Here is a 21,869-nt window from a genome sequence, read left to right on the forward strand (position 1 = left end):
CTGGTGACATCAAAAGCGACCGATTAGAGACAGAAAGCATTGGATTCAAGCTAACCGGAACGACCTAGATTTACACTCAAGCCGACACAGGGTTAGTAGTAGAAACGCGAAACCATGTCCTTTTGAAAGTCGTATTATCAGCGTTGCACGCTACCAATTAGCGAGAAGTGTGTTGCCGATTAGCAAGATTCGCCTGTGCACAATGTAACGCGATCTACCGTTGAGATTATTGCAAAATGAGACCATCGATTGTCATGTGCTCGGCAATCGTCGCTGGCCTGATTTATCGCGTCTCCGACAAGCCTAGGCCTAGTTCTGCTGGCTTGAAGAATTGCATCTGCAATAGGCCTGGTTCGCATTATACCATCGAAGGCCTTCACAATCACATCTGCATTGGCCTGGCTATCATGATATCATCACTGGCTTGCAGAATAGCTGGCCTAACTATTGCATCGCAGGCCTAACATGTTTAGCTTCTTTCTCTCGATGAGTCGGAGACAATGCCGTTACGTGTACGCCGATTAGCGATCAAAGAGTGACATCGCAAAACTGAATGACATTGAATGTCCGCAAACACGCGCGAGTGTACATCCATAATGTATTTCCGCTAATACCTACACTTCACTATCAGAAGATGTGTGTCAAGGCTTGAGTTATAAGAGATGAGAAAGGTCTGAACCACGTTAAATAATTGCCACAGCAACTAAATTGTTCATGAGAGATCAGGGACTCGCTAAGTAACAGCACTTCCGGACTCGATGGCAAGCTTATGATACGCGTAAGTTCGTCAACACGAGGAGATTGTATAATCATCATTTATGCATGCACTTGACCCCTATGAATTGACGCTATATTAGTAAATTTGAAAAAAATCGACCCCCCTATATTTTTCGGCTGTCTACGCACATATACTGCTTTGATGACCTCCAAACCGAACCCACCATGGCCGTGATATCCCCGTTGGACTGCAGATACTCCACGATCTTGCTCTTGTGCGCCGGTTCCACTCTCGCAAACAGTCTCGCCTTGAGACAAGCCGCCTCCTGTTCCCTGGCGGACAAATCGTCAAAGTCCCGCCCGGTGTACGACAGGCCCTCGGTGGACTCGTTCTCGCCGAAGACCCCGATCCTGCGGCAGATCGCCTCGGCCGTGGCTTTGTTGTCGCCCGTGATGACGATCACCCGGATGCCGGCGCTCCTGCACTGCTGGATGGCGTCGTACACTTCCGTTCGCGGCGGGTCCAACATGCCGACCACGCCCACAAAGGTGATGTCGGTCTGAGAATTGGGGATAGTTTTATCCATTTACGCTACAATAACAAGCCACACTCTAAACAACATTAGATGCAAGAGCGGTGGCTGGCAGGTCACGCAGAGAATTAAAAGCCATACACCGCTTATTTGTCCGGCTAAATTTCAGCATTTCAGCCAGATTTGGACAACTAGATCTTTGTAATTGTCTAATAAGAGGAGTGTTTTTCGGGGTTGTAACCAGCACCAGCAAGTCACAAGGTTCCGAGTCACAAGTCAATCTCACTTTTATAGTTTTGACTCGAGTCATTTTCAATTCATCGCCGAGGCCAAGTCACGGAGTAGAGTGTCTAGTCCGAGTCATAGTGTTTTGACTTGAGTTCGAGTCCAAGTCACTGTGTTTACTGTTCAGTTCCGATTTAATGTCATGTGAAACCCACTTTTTCCAACTCTGCTTGGTGATATCAAATGGTTCACATTCATAATGGCCTAATTTTCCTTACTTTTAACAGCTTCTGGTACCATTTTCAAGTATCAGTGCTGATACACGAAATCATAATAGCGTAATAATTTTACTATTCTTCGAAATTACAATGAAACGCCTGTCTCGTAGGACACAGTCTCGGGTCATATGACTTGGTCCGAGTCATGCGAAATGACTCGAGTCAAGTTGAGTCACCAAAATATTGCGACTTGAGTCCGACTCGAGTCGTTACTACTCTGGTGTTTTCTTAACCTTTTTAGGGCTCGTAGCAGACGCATAAAAGTAACGGGGCCGCTCACCTCGTAGAGAGCAAACTTTGTCGAATCGGACAAGTCCATGCTGGCGGGTTTCAAAGGGTTGTCGATGGTGCCGAGCCCGAGGCACCGCAGAGTGTCGCGTCCCGTCCCGTACTCTTTCACGAGCTGCAGGATACGTCGCTTGATCTCGGGCGTCATGGGCTGCTTTTCTTTGCCGACGCGAATGTGCGAGCAGCGATCCAGCAAACCTGAACAGCAATACCTCTTTTTCATGTAGCAACCAACTTTCAGGTTATACTGACTTAAGTTATGTCTAGAACCCTTCTAACAAACTTGAAAACCTGAACCAGCTTTCATGCAGAGCATAATTTCTAGCCTATACTGACTTTTTATAACCAGTCTAGTACACCTGAAAATCTGCATCACTTTTTCATGAAGAGCATATTTTCTAGTGTACAGTAATTGTATTCATTGTTGGAGACGTTCCGGTAAAGGTAAAAACGGAGACTGTTTTGCACACAGAGACCATTTTCTAGCTTATATTACATCTATTTATGGCAATAGCCTGTCCGATGTGTCTCAGTTTCTCGGTATGGCTAATTCCTGTCGATAATTATTAGATTGTCCATCGACGCTGCTGTGAGAGGGTCGTCAGTACTGTCGAATTGATTTACAATGACAGCACTTATTTGTGGAATACTGAAAAGCTGCGTTTTCTGAACTACGACACCAAACGCACCTTCGGGAGCTCCTTTCACGAACATTTTCGGTCCGGGATCGGTCGTGTCTTTCGGCAAGCAGTAAACGCTCATCGATTTCCTGTCGCGCGAGAACTCGAGCGTGAACTCCTTCGCCATCATCCCTTTGATGACCTGAAAACCAGCGAAACGCATCAGAGAATGGATGTTTGCTAGAAAACAACATGTTTAGCAACAACGTGTTTAGAACTTTGCGACAGTACAACGCTGTACACTTCACCATGGCATAGTTATCACAAAAGTAATGATATTTTATTGAAGAGTAACAAATACACCAAAAAGTATCATGATTATCACTTTTCAGCAACTAAGCAAGATTGCAATGACATGAGTCACGTTTTCCTGATGACTTGACTCGAGTCATTTTCTCAAAATATGGATATGACTCGACTCGAGTCAATCTGTGTATTGACTCGACTTGGACTCGAACCAAGTCATATGACTCTAGACTCAGACAGCCAAGACCGACATTTTATTGTAATTTCGGAGAATAGTAATGTAATGGGATTTGGGATTTATTGGGATTTCGTCTATTGGTACTGGTACTTGAAAATGCGACCAGAAACTGCAAAAAGTGAGGAAAATTAGTATATTATAAATGCGAACCATTCGATATCACCAAACAGAGTTCTAAAAGTGGGTTTAACAAGACTTAACTGGAAACTGAGCAGTCAACACAATGACTTGGACTTGACTCGGTGGTGAATTGAAAATGACTCGAGTCAAAACTACAAAAGTGAGGTTGACTTGCGACTCGGAGTTTTGTGACTTGGTTAGAACCCTGCGACTAATGAGCCGATATTAGGTAGGGTTACCATACGACCTCCTTTCGGAGGATTTGTCCTTCTTTTTCAAGAAATCGAATATGTCCACCGACGACGCCAAAATGTCCTTGTTTTTGGCAATTTGTCCTCATTTATATAGGTTAGAGAGCCAGGCGATTGTACGGGACAAGTCAAAAATGCCATGAATGACGCGAATTCAACAAAGTCAATTAAAAAAAGGTCAGCTCTAATCGATGTTAAGTGAGAATGGGTCTTTCGAGAGTCGAGTTGGAAAAATGACCTTTTCAAATACCCGTTTTCTCTTCCGCTATTGTATCTTTCGTAACTTGTAAAAAGTGTCCTCTTCCATGGAACTCAAAATGTTGTAACCGTAATACTGGGGCTAGCGAGACACTTCGCAATGCTTGATGTTGTGGAGAAGCCCTAAGCTGTTTTCTAAACGTCTCGTCTTGGCAGACAGTATGCCCATTCATATCGGTTGATTCCCCATCGACAGAATGTTGTTGCCATTGGCCGAAACCGTTTCAGCTAGTGACGAATAGTGATTTTTGGAATAGGACAAGAGCTGATTTTCAACAACAGCAACCAGCACAACAAAAATATTTTAAAACTGAAATCAAATACAGCATTTCAAAATGCTTCATTAGGCGGTATTATGAAATCTCAAATCAGATGGCGGGGCCGCAAAACATGACCTCGCGGGACGCCTGTTGGTTACCCCTGGTCTAGAACTAGTTTTGGCCGTGGATTTTTGAATAATTCTCATTCGGCTTTCAGAATGAATTTGGAACATTCCCAGATTTGCACGTGGAAAGTGAAATTTGGAACAGGATTTGGTTGTGAAGAGCAAATCAACTTCATCTGTCACACCGATAATACGGCAAGCCTTTTTCTCACCATTTTCAAGTGTTTTACGTGAAACCTTTCCGAAATCCGGGTGGTTGCCAAGACATAAGTCAAGTCACTACAATCGTCTGACCATAAGCACTTACATTGTTGCACGCATTTGCCCTTTCCTGCTTCGACAATTTCTCCACGTTCGTACGGAAAACATTCATCTTCTCGCAGAGAACCGTAAGAGCGGTTTCCGTGGCCTCACCAACTTTTTCGTAAACTCCTTTGGTCTGTAAAACATAAGAGGGAAATAAGCATTAGAGGTCGAATAGCATGCTATCACCGACAGAGCACCCAAAAGTAACCCAATGATTGCTATCGAAGAAGTGGATTGTTTGTTTGTTTGATATTAATGGTGTTTTGACTACATTGGTCATTTTCAACCCATTGGTGTTGCAGGTATGGATCATACAACTATGCTTTGTCGCCACTGAAAATGTGGATTCTTGGCAAAGATATCCAAATTCGACAGAGACACGCCCAAATCCAAGATTCACAATCGCAATTGGAAAAAATGAAAATCAAACAATGAGATTGACTAAATCCATTAAAGCTAGGAGCTTTGGAGCAGGCGCGTAGCCAGGGGGGGAGTTTTGGGGGTCGAAACCCCCTCCTTTAGAAACACGTAACCCCCTCCTTTAACGCGAAACCCCGACCTTTTCAAATGACCGCTCTGACGCTAATACTCGGTTGCAATTCAACAAGTCGTATTATCAGTATTGCGCGCGGATAATTAACGAAAGGCGTGTTGCCAATTAGCGAGATTCGTCCTTGCGCATTGCCCTTCACAAATGTAACACTACACGATCTCCCGCCAAGATAATTACGAAATCAGGTCATTCATTGTCGCGCGTTCGGCGATCGTTGCTAGCCTGATTTACCGCGTCTCCAACAAGCCTAATTCCGCTGGCTTGAATAATCGCATCTGCAATAGGCCCCGTGCGCACGATATCGTCGCTGGCGTACACAATCACATCGGCATTGGCTTGGTGCGCACTGCGCTCGATATCGTCGCTGGCCTACACAATCGCATCTGCATTAGGCCTAGTACTCAAGGTATCGCTAGCTTAACTACCGCGTCTTGGGCCTATTATGCTTTGGCTCCTATTTCTTGATGGCTTGGATAAAATGCTATCAAGTATATGCTGATTAGCGATTGTGTTTAAAGAGTGACATCTCGTAACTGAATGACATCGAATGTCCGCAATCATGTGCGACGTGTGCGTACATGCGTAATTGATTTCCACTAGTCTTGAGTTATAGTCCAGTAGGCTTGAGTTATAAAAGAGGTAAGTTTTGAACCACCTGAAATCGGCGTCATTATAGCACATATTCCATAAAAACTCGTACATTTTGACTTGCGCAAATCGTCGCCGAGGCTACGGAAGACGCGAGACGCATTGATAAGCGGGCGTAATAAATCGTTGGACGCGTTGATAAGCGCGCGTATTTAATTGTTGGACGCGTTGATAAGCGCGTGTATTCGAATGTTCGACGCGTGCGTATTTCATTGTTCACGACAGATCAGGGAGTCGCTAATTAACAGCACTTCCGGACTTGTCGACAAGCTAATCGTTATTTACGCATCGCATGTACTTAACCCTAATGAATTGATGCTACATTACTAAATTCGAAAAAATCGAAACCCTCCCCTTTTATTTCAAACCCCCCCTTATTTTTCGGGTGGCTACGCGCCTGCTTTGGAGCTAGGGTAAAATCAAAGAACTGTCTCAACTGACTGCCAAACCCAAAAAAGCATCAAAAGTCTCTGGTAACCGGCCCAAATCATGACTTTTACAGCTGTAAGCACCCGAGTCAGGCTCAATTCTAGAATCCCAGATTTTCGATCAGGTATGGAACCGAAGAAAACACAGCCACCGACCTCGTTGTAGTCAAGCGAAGAGTCGTTGCACAAAGCACAGATGGTGGCCAGCTCCACGCATCCGTCGTAGTCGCCGGCGTTGACCTTCTTGCCGTCTTTCGTGACCTCGCCTTTGGGCTCGTAGGTCGAACCGCTGACCGTGAACTGGTGGAACGTGACGTCGTCGTCCTTGATCTGGTCTACGATCATCATCTGACGCCAAAAAAGAGTCCCACGTTACACTTTATAAAGGAGCATTTGCTGGTTCATCAAATGCAATTTTATATGTCAATTGCAAGATATAGGAAGTTAGAGTCCAACTGTTCATTAATTGAAAGTGTTCTCAAAACTTTTTAAACGCAAGTATACAATTGAATATTACATTCATATTGAGCTGAGCCCGAATATTTTCGGCTGACACCCGTCAGGGGTAATCGTCAGTAACTAGTAGAGAATTGGAAAAGAACATCGTACAGCTTGTGCGGAAAGCTATTGAGACGACAGATTTCGTGTCGCTGGGAGGGCCGTTCACACTTTCATTAGTGTGCCTTGGAGTCGAGTAATATCAAAATACACCAGATAAGGCTGTGTCAACAAAAAGAGTTCGCGTACCATCTAAAATAGCACATTGAACGCTCTCTCATATTCAAAATTTCAAGCTGGTGACGTCATATTTTGTGATACGATTGTTAATGTACAATGTTCTTCCCAATTCTCTACTAGTTGCTGACGATTACCTCTGACGAGTGTCAGCCAAAAATATTCGCGCTCATTTCAATATGAATATACTATTCAATTGTATATTGAAGTTCTGCACCGAAAAGAAGCTCTACAATTGAATATAAATATTCATATTGAAATATAACCCAAATATTTTTGGATTGCACCCGTCAGGGGTCAGCACCTAGTATAAAATTGAACAGCATTGTGTAACAACAACGGTATCATCTAAAAATAGCACATCGAACCTAAGCCGTCTGTTTGCCTGGCTTATTTGAATTTCGTATGCCGGTGACGTCATATCTGGTGATACGATTGTTGATATACAATCTGTACCAGTTGCTGACGATTACACCAGACGAGTGCCAACCAAAATATGCCAGTTTCTTCCAAATGAATATACATTATTCACTTGTATATTGAAGTTCTGTGTCTCCGAGAAGCTACTTGCATTCCACAGTGCATGAATAATAGTCATTGACAATCGTGTCGCGTAACAAAGTAAGGCAGTCAATAATGCGATTGCAATCAATAAATCCATGTAACTAATTATTATCACTCCCGTCCAGAGACCCAGATGTCCACCTACCCGGCAAGCAGACATTTGATTTGTGGTCAACGTTCCGGTTTTATCCGAGCAGATAACCGACGTGCACCCGAGAGTTTCGACGGACGGCAGGCTTCTGACGATGGAGTTCTTCTTGGCCATTCGGCGCGTGCCGAGCGCCAGACAAGTGGTGATGACGGCGGGCAGACCTTCTGGAATAGCAGCTACGGCCAACGCCACAGCGATCTAAATGCGGACCGGTGGTGTATCGTCAGTAATAAGTCAGAGTAATCAGTGATGCCTTGCCACTCGAGCACGGGCAGCGGATAGATTTTAAAGACACAGAGAGAGAGGTGGACAAAGTCACCGGTTTGGTGCCACAATTTTACAAACTACTCATTTAGTTGGTTAACAGTCAACTAATTAACGTTTTTTTGAGTAGTCCTAGATCTAGCTGCTGATTTTCTTGAAAATTGAGTAGTTCTACTTCTAGTTGTTGATTTTGAAAAGCGAATAATTCCAGTTCTAGTTGCTGATTTTGAAAATTGAGTACTTGCAGTTCTAGTTTCTGATTTTGAAAATCGAGTAGTTGCAGTTCTAGCTGCAGATTTTTTTGAAAATTGAGTACTTGCAGTTCTAGTTTCTGATTTTGAAAATCGAGTAGTTGCAGTTCTAGTTCTAGTTGCTAATTTTGAAAAGTGATTAGTTTTAGTTGTAGTTCTAGCTGCAGATTTTTTTTTGGTTCCAGTTCTAGTTACGGTTTTTGAAAATCCAGTAATTTGTTCAAGTCTGACTGGTACTTCAGTGAAAGTAGTTATTCCCGGGGCATGTCACACTACTTCATGAGAGGTAGTTTGAAACTGAATAGTTGGTCGAGGGGTCTAAATTGTAGCCTAGTGAACAAACTGCATCGTCCAGACTAGGGCAAAACCGCGAAAAAAAAACGGAACTACCAAACCAACATAATGCAATAGAACAATCACAAACGGCTCGTCATGAAAACGGAAAAAATACCTTGAAATAGTAGATGGCCCCTTTGATCCACGACCCGCCGTGGATAGGGTCGTTGAAATGGCCGATATTGATGGCCCAGACCGCGATGCATATGAGTGTAATAATCTGAAATAGGTAAAACTATGAATGAAGTACCGCAGGAGCGCAAGAAAACAAAACAATATTCAATAGACAATTTATTCTATTCCATGCAATGAGAGAAGGTGGAATCACAAACGGCCAGTATCATAATCCGAGTCATAACGAGATAGTTTTGCCGATGGAGTCAATAACAAAACGTAGCATCAACCAACTACAAATTCGAATCAGTGGCAGTAGTTTGAGAAATATATCCCACATAAATGTTATTCACTACAATCAAACTACGACTGAATACGAAACTGGTACTTGCATTCCAACAGTGCATAGGGGAGAGGAGGCCAAGATGAGACACTTTTCTGATAATTCAACGCCACTCGAAGAGTAATGCCTTCTGAGGATTAATTTTGATACCAATGGAAAGCCTGTGATCTGTACTATTTATGACTATGGCTGGAGTTATATTGAACAGCAAGCTTATGGATTTCTTGGCCCTCAAAAATCCTAGCTCAAATATCTCAACTTACTCCCAGGTGAGGGTAAGATGAGACACACTGTGTTCAAGATGAGACACATTGTGTTCAAGATGAGACACCAAGCAATTCTTGCTCTTTACACCACCAATTCATCTCAAATGATGAATCAACTAGCAACATCGTGAATAAAATATAATAATCATGAAATAATTCACTTTTAAAAAGAATTTATACATCATATGCAAATTTAAATGACATCGAAAACCAATTATCCATGAGATCCAGCAACAATAAGAGTTTCATTTTTATTTTGTCTTGTAATGTCACATCTGGTAAACTACTACATGAATAATACATTTTGTGTGCCTTCAACAGTAAATTTTTAATCTTCCGAGGCCTTCAATAGAAAAGCCCTCTGATACCCATGTCTCATCTTACCCCCAGGGTTTTGTCTCATCTTACGCCCACACCTAAATTAACGTATAAATTTGAATAAAAAAATTCTGTCAGGCTAAAAAACACTTCGCTGCACCTTTGACAACTGCTCGCCGAATTCATCGATTTTCTGTTGCAACGGAGTCTTTTCCGATTCCGTGTCGGCCATCTCGTCACGGATCTTTCCAATTTCCGTGTTGCTACCGGTGCCGATGACGACTCCAACTGCCTTGCCCGAAGCGATATTGGTACCCTTCGCAAAACGCGATAAAACACATTGAGCCACAGACGGTGAATTGCTATATTACAGAAAATATTGACTCAGTGGAGCTTATCTCTATTTTTTTTGACATGTCAAAATTTGTCAGAATTTTGTCAAAATTGTAGCGTTGGGTCAAAATTTTTCATGAAGTCAAAATTTTTTTGACGTCTACATTTCGTTTGTATCGTAGATTTTCCACTGTTGGTCAACTTATCATTTGATATTTTACAGCTTGTAGCCTAGGCTACTTTATAGGCCTATCGTTGTAAACGGCTAATTGTCTGCTCATTGTGAATCACAAACGGTCAAATAAAACAAATAGGTAGACATGGTGTTATGACCAACCTACCGCAATATTCTAACTGAAGAAAGACTTCTTGGGCATTGTATCATTCTTATTTTTAGAAGCGCATGATGAAAAATTGTGATGTAGACAACATTGTCAGAATGAAGCAACACACCAACAGTGTACGCACAACTTGAGTGTTGTCAGCCAACAACTGTTGCTGTTGAACGTCCTTGGCAAGTTTCTTAGTTAGGACATGCACTTTCTACCCAAGAATGTAGGAAAGTATCTCTCGTTGTACTACAAATTTTTAAATTATTTCTACCATAATAAATAAAAATATTGTAACCACCGGAATACTTCATAGGGCCTGGGTCAGATTTTGTTAAAATATTGTTGTTTTTTTCATGTAAAAAGTTGCCTGTTTCTAAGCCAAAACGATTTGTCAGGCCAAACTACTTTGTTAGGACAGCCAGTTCCAACCAGAAATGAAGATAAATGGTACAATTTCAACATTATGTGGGGAAAACACCTAATTTGCATACGTTAGGTCAAAATTCAGTTTGTTTAGGTAGAAAATTTTTTTTTGATTTTTTAGGTAAAAAAAATGCTCTACATACAGCTATTTACGTCAGATAAAATAGACACAACCAATTCATGTTTCAATTCCTCATATTTCTGTTATCAGAAAGGCGAATAAATATGCAACATCTCACCGAAAACAACATATTCTTTTTATCCTGATTGACGGCACGCGGGTCCGGCACTGGGTCGGTGTGCTTGATCACGCTGACGCTTTCCCCTACATTGCACCAAGCCCCGTAAGAAATATTGCATGTGTTTAAAATACACAAGTTATCTGACCTGTCAAGATAGCCTGGTCGACGCGGAGAGTAGTGGAACGGATGTGGATGATACGGATGTCTGCGGGTACCTTGTCTCCGACTGTAATAAGACATAATAGGATACATGTTAGATTTTTCAAATAAAAAAACGCGCACATAACTGCCCAATATACTCAGGTCTGACCAGTCGCGGCAGGGGGGTTACTTGATAATTTTTTCTCAAAATCCCACTTGTATAGGGAATAAATTGTGGGGTTGCCTAAAAACCACCACACACCAAATTTGGCTTATTTCTGATCAGCAGAAGAATGTAATACGAAATACAAATTTCAACTATTTTTTTTAAATAACTGAAGCTACAGTGACGAATTTGGTCACTTCGCCATGAGCATAATTTCTAAAAATATATAAAATTGAAATTTCGGATCGCACGACTTCTACTCGTCACGTATTGAGTAAAATTTGATGTGTCAACCTAACAATTTAATCACTAAGCAAGTCAGATTTGGTAAGAGAAGTTATTTTTCAACATCCCTGGTGACCACTTGAACCAGCTTTAGCTGTCAAGAAGACAGTCGGCCAGTACAAATTAATTCTGCCAATTCTGAGTTGAATAATAAACATTTACATATACCATACCTTATGAAACGTAATACAGATGACTACTATTTGTAGGGGCCCTACATTATTTAATCAGATAGAGCGGCCAAGCACTTCTATGTGAGCAGAATGCTACAACATCACTACCAAGTCAGCTTCAGCAGCATTGGAGACTACTTATATCAGGGCTGGCCAACCTTTTCGGCCAAAGGGCCACATTCGATTGACGAACATTTGCGCGGGCCACTATCCGCGCGAAGCGCGAAATTTTTTTGAAGTTCATAGGTCAATAATATTGTCACTTGACTATATTGCGGACCTGCTGTATATCGCTGGGCTAAGTTTGCGAGGACTGGGCTATTCGGCGCATGGACAGATCGATATCGAAAGCTGTGACCAACATGCGTCAATCATTTCGTGCCTAGGTTTCATGGTCGACGGTCTTACTGCGAGCGCAAACGCAAGGTCGCATATGTTGAACGACACTTTGTCTCGTAATCGCGAATGTAGTTAGACTCAATCTGATACATTAGGTGTTCTTCCATTTTCACAAAACGGCAACAATATTGAAAACAAGAAATCGAGTGACAACATATTGCGCTAAGCTTGTAGAAAATTTTTACCTTTGATAAATCTATCGCAAATTATTCTGCTCTATTGTAGTGTACGAAGATATACCAATATGTGAATGGCTGATGGATCTGTCAATGCGTTGGAACTGATGTTTTAGTCATCACATCTCAAGTATTGCGGCCAGACTAATCAAATTTTTGATTGGCCTTGCAAGCTCAAAATCTGTGCAATCCATTTTTGATGATATTAGAAATTTCGGAAATTACCTCGCGGGCCACTCAAAACCTTCTCGCGGGCCACGGGTTGGCCGGCCCTGACTTATATTGTAACCAAGAGGCAATCAGTATTACAAACTGTATAAACGTAGTTCATGGTAGTAGTTTGCTTAGAGTACCACAACTGGAGGGAGCATATTTGTATTGCGTACTCGATAAAGACCTAAGCACCAAGCGAATGATTATCGTGTTTATAAGCGCCATCGCTATCAACACTTGAGCAGTTTCAAGTCAACGCTAGGAAAAAGTAAAAGATTACATTTGACATCTTGATTGTACACTAAGCGTTGTCCATGACGACAAAATATTTCATTAACCGACTTAGAAAGAGGCTAGAATTTAGTGGGATGAATGTATGACTTGCTAAGAGGATATCTTATGTTCCGCACATCCTGTTCCAAACACAAACTCCCAGAAAACACTGTTCTATCAAGCACAACGTCTGAATGTAAGACTCATTTTTCATGACTTTGCAATTGATGCCAGCTTTCTAGCCAGCATCTGTTGAATTGTTCAAATCCTTTCAAGAGTATTCAGAGCGTCTCAAAAACACAATGAAATTTGAATTATGAAACGCATATGCCAATAGCATATGCGTATCACTATTATTACTTATAACCAAAATCATCTACATATAAGTATGCCAAAATGACACCCAATAACATCCACTCTGAAGATTGTTCCATTAAAGTAATCCTCCTACAGACGTGCAAAGCAGAACAGGCGTACGGTAGCTAGGGCTGGGCACAATGATTCGAGTACTCGAATCTGAATCGAGTATTTATTTCAATGATTCGAGTCGAGTAGTAAAATATGAGTTTTTCGAGTACTGAAATTATGCTTTCGATGCCACTAAGAGTTAATTTATCGATGAAAATTATAGTTTCGACAGTATGTTCCATTGTGGCAGCCTTGAACAAATGATTGGTCCTTTCATATCATAGAAAAGATTTATTACAGAGCTACAAATTTACTTTGTGGTGCACAACAGGCATTATATTCTTTGAGATAGCATAAAAGGTACATATTTAAACTTTCAATATCTTTCATACTGTTATGACATCATAATGATAGATACTCGAATACTCGACTCGAAGCATAATACGTGATTCAGAATCGAATCACTCAGGTACTCGATTTTGCCCAGCCCTAATGGTAGCAAGTGTAAAAGGCGTGATATCCCAAGCTCTTCAACATTTCAAAGTATAGTTGCGGGTCATCATTCCCAGACGCAAGTGTTCTACGATAGGCAGGAGATCTCCATGTTTGAATGGAAATGAGGAAAGGCTGTGCTGATTATGATTATGTTAGAAAACCCTGCATTAAAATAACCTGTTTGGTGTCCCATGAGGAGATTGTAATTGATTGCCTCTGTCAATCTCAACAGAGCACATCACATCATACAGGCACAAGTGCCCGGCCCAATTTTGCTGAAATGATCAAAAGAAAAATGTAACCCATTTAAATGATTATCTGAGCGCCTAAATCTGATGAGAATTGGGTGATGCAATTGTTGATATACAATGTTCTTTATAATTCTGTACTAGTTCCTGACGATTACCCCCGACGAGTGTCAGCCAAAAATATTCGGGTTTATTTCAATATGAATATGGCATTCAATTATAAAATGTATTCTATTTCAAAACATGGTGAGAAACAGTTTCAGAATAACGGAATTTCCCACCAAATTTCAAGTGTTCATGAATACCGTGTTTTGTTACCAAATTTCCATATGGATTTCAGATTCAAACAATGCCAAGTCAATAAAGACACAGATGGCTACAAGGCTTCTGCAGACTAATAAATCAGACTGACCTCATTTCCCAATCTGGCACACTTGCCTTCACGGACTTATTTTCCTTGGATGTATTGATTTTACAGCAGTTTAAATTGATCGAGATCCAATGTATCTCTACAGCAAGTCATACAGTATTAATTGAAGCCGATAATTATCACTATTTGTTATTCATCTTTTAGAGTGGGGCTAATAAAAAATTCATTACTCTCAAGAAGCAGTATCTAATTCATCCGCATCTTTCATGAATGCCTCAATATCATCAACTGCCAGTTCAATCCAAGTATTCGGACTATCTTCATCATAGCGGACTATCTTCAGACAAACAGCTGTCATTAATTTGCATACTGCTACAAGAATTCCCTGATGTGGCCTAGCGCAATTCAGCAGCGATTTGCACAAATGGTTATAGTCCTTATAGTCAATTTCAATAATGTTGACATATAAAGTAGTACATCCAGCACAGTAGGGGAGCCATAAGCATACCATGATGGTGTTACTACAATTTTCATTCAGGGAAAAACAGTATATTGAAAGCTACTTTGGCTAAATGTCAACAACTAGGGACTGAGTGAATTCAAATCAATGCTGATGGCTAATGACAAAAGTCAGACACACTTTAGTTTATTGCACAAATCTACCTTGACAATGTTTAACAACAACATCAACCAGCATGGCTGATATTATGAAAATTAGACTATTATCAATTGGCATTGTATCAGCATACCGTAATTGTTCAGATATTGAAACTTACACTTGGAGGCAACAGTTTAGATTCAAATCCAGTAATGAACATGACACACATCTGCTAATCCTTGGAAAATATCAAGTCAGACCGGCTTGATTTACATTGGGTCATTTGAAATTCGATTACGCCAAATTATTTCAATCCAAGTTACAAGTTTCTCTATTCAAACGATATTTACAAGGATTGCATAAATTCCGCATCGGAAACAAAGCCAGTGCACATCCGCCACGCAGGAAAGTAGATATCGGATTACAAGCCTAGTCCTAATTTTACAGGGCAAAACACGGCCTTAGCTCATTAACGAGCCAACAAATGTATTTATACCATAAGACTTCATCATAGGACTAGACTTGCCATTGCTTCCGTTCGATAGGCCTACTGTGAATTCATATCGACAATACTGTAACTGTTTGATTTGGAAATTAACCGGAATAGAATAGATCAGATGGACTATATAACCGTCAAGATATAAATAAATCATGTATTTTATTAATATAATAAAATGTATGCTTTGCACATCACTAGCAACAGAAATTTCAAGATTATAAATCTAAAGTTGATACAATATATTGACAAATTCCAGAACATGTGTTCGTACACAAGATTGCTTGAGAATTGTCTTCATTGTTCAATGCTTACATCATTGTATCGGCCTCAGGGTCGTTCGCTCGTTTGCATTCAGATTAGAGACCTAATAATCTGCATTTTGCAAGGCTTCGAACTTGATTGCAGGCTTATTCCACGGAAAAATTTATAATTCTTATTTCATCCTGCACATTTGACGACTCCAAGTAGGGATGATCAGTGGTTTTAATGAGCACATTCCCAAGGGCAGACCTTATCATAATATTATCGAGTCATAGAACAAAGGCAAATTTCATTGTGTCGATTCTTGGTCCAGTCAACTCAAGACATAATATATTTATACTTCAAATTATTCTCTCATCCGAATTATTACATAACATAAAACGTTGCAAGCAGGTTAATACTTGCAAAACCAAAAACACTCTAATATATAATCATGGTTCATCTAATAGTCAATATGATCTCTTCATATTACGATTATCTTTTAATTGAGTTCAATTTTAACTGCCACACAAACAGGAAACATCATTACTGCAGTTTGTCTTGACATCTCGACTTGGCTTCAGCAAGTGGTGTAATTTGGAAATGTCAATGTGGTTTATCAGATAGAGTTGTCAAAGATGCTTGATTGACAATAGAAGAACTGTGAAATGTTAATCCAGTATATCTTCATTCAACACACCCACTCTCATATTTCACCATGATTTCAACACAGCTAAACAACGCAAAATTCAAGTCAACGCTTCAAAGACCCATGATAACTCGGACAAAACCCATATTAAGAACCATACATGAAATTGGGTCGGAGTAGGGACTACATACAGCGCGAGACAATATTTGCTGATGGGACATTTGAATTGAATCAATGTTAAATTAAAACGGAGTGACTATTTATCATGGGTAGTGGGTTATATATACACAACATTGTGTAACTGCTGAGTGTACATATCAAGAAAACAGTATTGACCTTCTTAAAGACAGGATGCATAAATCACGACAGACGTAGCCTAAATCCAATTAGCTTAGTGCAAATGATAGGGACAAATACAAATAATTAGCGCAGACATCATTGTTAGGATGAGGTCGGTCTGCAACATCTCCAAACTCTGTTAATTGACAACCAATCCGAGTTCTACGCAGGCATTTGGCATTGATACGAATTCTCTCGAGGGATTTAAATAAATATTTATATCTGTCAGCTGGACAAGCATAAGCCATCATACCGATGCTTGTGCAGTGTTATGTAACAGTTGCTGTAGTTATTAGGCAACATTTATTGTATTTATATATGCTTGCACGCCTGCAAACGTGAAGATTGTAAAAAAGAGCATGAATTTGAATTCAAAGATCTTGGCCGAATTTATGATCATCATGGCTGTAAACTATGAACTTGGATCTCAGCACCACATGCAGCTATACAGGATTTCGATTTGAAGCTCAAATGATAATTTACATAGTTTCAAAGTCATAGCTACCTCAGCAGTACACAATTATGACACAGAACCAGAAAAAAAAACAGAAAAGCAATAAAAAGCAGAGAAATTTTATCACTCATAAAATGAGAGAAATATATTTGTTCCGGTCAGTGCAGATCAAGACACGAATCAATAGGCCTGGTCTAAATCACATCTGCACACATCTGCAAAGACTGAAAGATGGGCCTGAATAATTGATTTTGGAAGATCGCAATCTCACACAGCGGTTGCAAAAATACCATATAGTGAACAAGGAGGAAGTTTTTTACGGGTGTATGTACAGGAAATTGTGAACCTAAACAATGGATATCAAATTTTGACTGTTAACCATGATTGAGCATTGCAGCTGGACGCACTGAAGCGAGTATAGTACCGTATAATTCAAGTCAGCTTGGATGATACATAAATAAATCGTAGAGACTGCGACTGCCTGGAATTTGATGTGATAATTTTTTGCAGTGAAATAAATATACCCCAGATTCTGGGTCATATTAGTAGAGAAAGCATACGTGGCCTACTGTAAACATGCTAATAAGGTTTGTATGATCCTCAGTACTGCCAAGGTACTTTAAAGTTTTAATACTAGTGGCAAAACGAATACTTAAATTGAGACATCTCAAATTGGAAACCACACGATCAATTCACTATAACGCAAGATCCATATTTTCCGGCATAGTATATAGTTACAGTTTCAGAGTATAGTTCCCAAGCGGATATAACGAGTATCGTTTCTACTTCCAGGATATACTCGGATTGGTAGGTGCAATGAGTCAGAAGAGGAACCTTGAATTAAAATTGCGTTGCTAGTGCGATAGTATTTGACGTAGAAAAATTCGAAATGTACGTGTAGAATATTATTTTGAGTAACTCTTCTTGGATTCATAATTGCCTGGGAGTTGTGTTCGATCCTAGTATCAAAGATAGAGATCTTCTTCCTCGGTTTGCTTCACATCAGCTACATGCAAGAGGGACAAACATACCTCTGAATCCCAATTTTAATAGTGCAAGACCGCTAGTACCAGTACTGGTACGACGAGGTAGCGTAATGGTGAAGCGTCCGGCTTCTTGATCGGTAGGTCATGGGTTCGATACCCGGCCCGGCCGGCTGGGTCAGACCAAAGACCTGATTAGTAACACGCTTCCTTGTCCAGCGACATATGCACATCATGCACTCATGGTATGCATATGCACAGATCACGTGTATGTGTATCATGAGTCGGTGTATATGCCGCAAAAAACATCAAGGACAAAAATATACTACGTCCTTTCCTTCCTTTGTAAACGATGGTTAATGGTCAAAGTACCATACGAATGGGGAAATGTAATCACTACATGCTACTTATCAGACTGGAGGCTCTCCCTATAGACAAATCAAATGCACAATGTCGTGAAAAATGCGCATTCCAAATTTTCCGAGATTTAGCATAGCAAAAAGTTCAATAGTAATATTTCTGATTGAAGAAGGTAGCCTAGCCCTATACCGTCGCCAAACGACACACAATATCAAGTAAAAGCAGATTACGTCCAAGCCTCACAATTAAAAATGTCACTCAAGCGCAAGTACTTCTACCAAAGAGCTGAGATCATCAAGGCATCAGGGAAGAATGCTGTTAAGTGTGTAATGTAACAAATACAATTACGGTAGCAGATAGATTTATTGTGTACTGAGGCCTACATCCACTTTAACGACATACGCTTCCAAAGATTCTTCCAAATAATGATGAAATGATATCGTCGTCATTATAATGAAGTGACTAAAGTTCGAATTTCATTCTTTTCAAAAACTCAAAATCCCAAGAAAACAGAGTGACAAAGATAGGAATTTCCTCAAGTATTTAATGTTCTCCCCAACAAGATGAATAATTGGCTTCATGACTTCGAGTGTCACTTTGTGGAGATGGGAGCCGAGGTTTTGTTAAAGCCAAAATCAAGCTTTAGCATATCTTGCAAGAGGAATTACGAGGTAGTACGAATTTTCTGTTTTCGTTGGGCAATCTAGAGTCAAAGTAGCAAGAAATCAAGCATAGTGTGTGCCAAAGCCTTGGCTAGTATAGTCCAGCTTGGTATGAGTCATTCAGCCTGGTTTGGTTTCGAGTCTATTATGAAAATGGAATGGGATGCATAGCGTGAATAGCAAGTCCGTCATACTTTACCATCAGATTTATTTTCCTATCGATAGTTCATCAGAATACACACATGTTAACGTCTCAATTTTATACAACTTAATTGATACATTCATCCAGCAAAATCAGAGCATTGGCTTTGACAGTATCGATAGCAGCACATCGATTGATACAGAAATGGAACCATGCCAGTAACGAGATTTCAAAATGCAAACTGTGTCATACGTTGAAGGCGCTAAACGTTGAATCGAAGGTTTTTAAGTGTCTCGACTATTTGTGTTCAATATTGACAACAATCATTTTGATCAACGATTAACGAGCATGGTAGCGGAAGCGGAAAAGAACTTGATAAAACTCTGCAAATACAGTATCCTATTTCGGTTAAGTCTTTCTGCTACCAACCTACTTTCGAGATTTGAAACATATTTGCAGCACAGCACACGTTTTCCTCTTATTAGTGCAACGCTACTCAAGGCAGTCAGTGGGCCTACCCGGTACCCAACTACTCAAGGTTTCATCTACTTTCGCTTCCGACTCCGGTGGCTGAGTTCTTAGACACTCGCCTCTACATTTTTGCAGTCCAGCAACATACCGCTTGTAGGTTTTGTGTCTACTTTTGCAGCTCAGGTGGTTACGTTTTCTGACCAATGACACTTCTAGACTTGGCCAAGCAGAAAAAGGTGTTCAGTTGGGCTGGTGACAAGTGATTAGAGTAGGCCTACTGAAATCTGAATCGAGTACCGATTCAAATGATTCAAGTCAAGAAACGATTTCGTTAAGATATCGTGCCAGCAACCTCGCCACCGCACCACCATTGAACACTATTAATTCAACTGGCGAGGAATGGGGATAGTTGGAATTTTTGTTTAGCTACAGTTCCATTACTGTGGCTTTCTGAAGAAAATGGCTACGGTCAAAAAAATTTTCCCCATTTTATCTTTCTTTTGAGACCACATCATACTCAAGAGCTCAGTGGCCCATGAAGACCTTCTATTTTCCACTTTTAATTGAAGCGGTTTTGGCAGGATTTGAAAAATGATATTTTTACTGGTCGTTGAGCAGGTCATGGTGAGACTACTCAAAAACATTCGATATTGGACTACACATACCAACGCCAAAGATTTTTTTCATGTCGTTCCATAAATTGTGTCAAAAAACACGTAGACTCCCGCTCGCGCCATCCACGAGAAAGGTAGAAAAACAAAGAGTAGCTTACCAGCAACTTCCACAATGTCCCCAGGAACGATTTCCTTGGCCATGATTCGTTGCACGGCCGCCTTATCCTGCCGAAGAACCTTACCCATCTCGGGCTCGTACTCCTTCAACGCTTCGATGGCACTCTCCGCATTCTTTTCCTGTAAGCGGGAGTGTGTCCATCAAATGCAGTTAAGTGATCGGTAGGGCGATTTATTTTTGTCATTAAAAATAAGGTCAAAATTGTGGCGTTTGGTCAAAAAATGTCAAAATTGAAGTAAAAACGTTTTCCAACCTGCATTTCGTTTGTATCGTAGATTTTGCACTGTGGTGAACTTATCCTTTGATATTTTACAGCTTGTAACCTACTTTATAGGCCTACCTTTGTAGACAGTCCATTGTCTGCTCATTGCGAATCATGAACATTCAAATGAAACCAGGGATTTCGAGAAATCCCTGAATGAAACAAATATCCCAACTGAAGCAAGACTGCGTGGGCATTGCATGGTTCTTATATCAAGAAGTACATGATGAAAAATTGTGATGTAGAAACTATTGCCAGAATGAAGCAACACGGTTTGTCACCAGCAGTGTACTCACAACTTCAATGTTGTCAGCCAACAAATGCTGCTGTTGAACGTTATTTCTCCATTCTTGGCAAGCTACTTAGTTCAGGACAGACACTTTCTACCCGAGAATGTAGGAAAGTGTCTTTCGTTGTACTACGAAAATTTGTAATCTTTCTACCCTAATGCGTAATGTAACTACTGAAATTCTTCATAAGGCCAGATTTCAACAAAATAGAGTTTTTTCATGTAAAAATTCATCAGTTTTTGAGGCAAAAAAGTTTTTTTCGACCAAACTACTTCGCAAGGACATAGGCTACAGTTCCAACTAGAAATGAAGATAAGTAGTACAATTTTAACATTATGTGGGAAAACACTTACGGTAATTTGAATACGCTATGTCAAATTTAGTCAGAATTAATATATTCAAGGTCAAAAAATGTCAAAATTCTGATTTTTTAGGTCAAAATCCTATGATTTTTACGTAAAAAAAAATAAACCGCCCCAGTGATCAGTATTAGTAGCCTACTTATATTTTTGGAAGCACCCAAGTACAGGTAAGTGGCTATGATTTTCGGCCACTTGTAAGTTGACAGAAATTTACGTCGCTACTTCTACTGGAGTACCATAGATGCAACACAACTCTACTGCATGGATAGGATGAGGTTTTGTTGTAACACTTTCTACGTGGCCATTATCGCTTGAGTTCTATGAATCTGAGCGAGTGCTCAAGATTAGTAACCGGGTAACAGCTGTGGTCGCATCAATACAGTCATGAATAAATTTGTACAAAATCAATACATCAATCATTTCTTTTTCATTCAAAAATTCCCTTCCCACATACCTGCCAAATCCCAACGATAGCGTTTGCAATCAATATCAGCAAGATAACAAAAGGTTCCACGAAAGCCGTTACCGTGTCTTCGCCCTCTTCAAACAGAGCCAATATCTATAAATGCACAATATCCCTTAGCAAACAGTCG

General features: G+C 40.3%; 2 protein-coding genes across 5 annotated transcripts in view; one reads left to right on the plus strand and one right to left on the minus strand.

The window, feature by feature from the left end:
• LOC145434474 (lysosomal leucine aminopeptidase-like) overlaps nt 1-21,869 on the plus strand; it is a 229,069-nt gene that overhangs the window by 167,188 nt on the left and 40,012 nt on the right. The window lies entirely within an intron of this gene.
• Nucleotides 1-21,869, minus strand: part of LOC145434472 (sarcoplasmic/endoplasmic reticulum calcium ATPase 1-like) — a 402,254-nt gene that overhangs the window by 7,436 nt on the left and 372,949 nt on the right. For all 3 annotated transcript variants that reach the window (XM_080311829.1, XM_080311831.1, XM_080311830.1), the window contains 12 exons: nt 21,731-21,835; nt 20,343-20,481; nt 10,972-11,052; nt 10,824-10,909; nt 9,657-9,812; nt 8,571-8,675; nt 7,599-7,802; nt 6,311-6,502; nt 4,527-4,658; nt 2,731-2,863; nt 2,034-2,239; nt 942-1,277 (listed from right to left, as the gene is read on the minus strand). In XM_080311829.1, coding sequence (XP_080167955.1) covers nt 942-1,277; nt 2,034-2,239; nt 2,731-2,863; nt 4,527-4,658; nt 6,311-6,502; nt 7,599-7,802; nt 8,571-8,675; nt 9,657-9,812; nt 10,824-10,909; nt 10,972-11,052; nt 20,343-20,481; nt 21,731-21,835 — 1,875 coding nt within the window. The remainder of the gene's footprint in view (nt 1-941; nt 1,278-2,033; nt 2,240-2,730; nt 2,864-4,526; nt 4,659-6,310; nt 6,503-7,598; nt 7,803-8,570; nt 8,676-9,656; nt 9,813-10,823; nt 10,910-10,971; nt 11,053-20,342; nt 20,482-21,730; nt 21,836-21,869) is intronic.

This window comes from Botryllus schlosseri, chromosome 2 (assembly GCF_051294905.1).
Source record: "Botryllus schlosseri isolate E-star chromosome 2, Bs_hap1, whole genome shotgun sequence".
NCBI classification, from domain to species: Eukaryota; Metazoa; Chordata; class Ascidiacea; order Stolidobranchia; family Styelidae; genus Botryllus; species Botryllus schlosseri.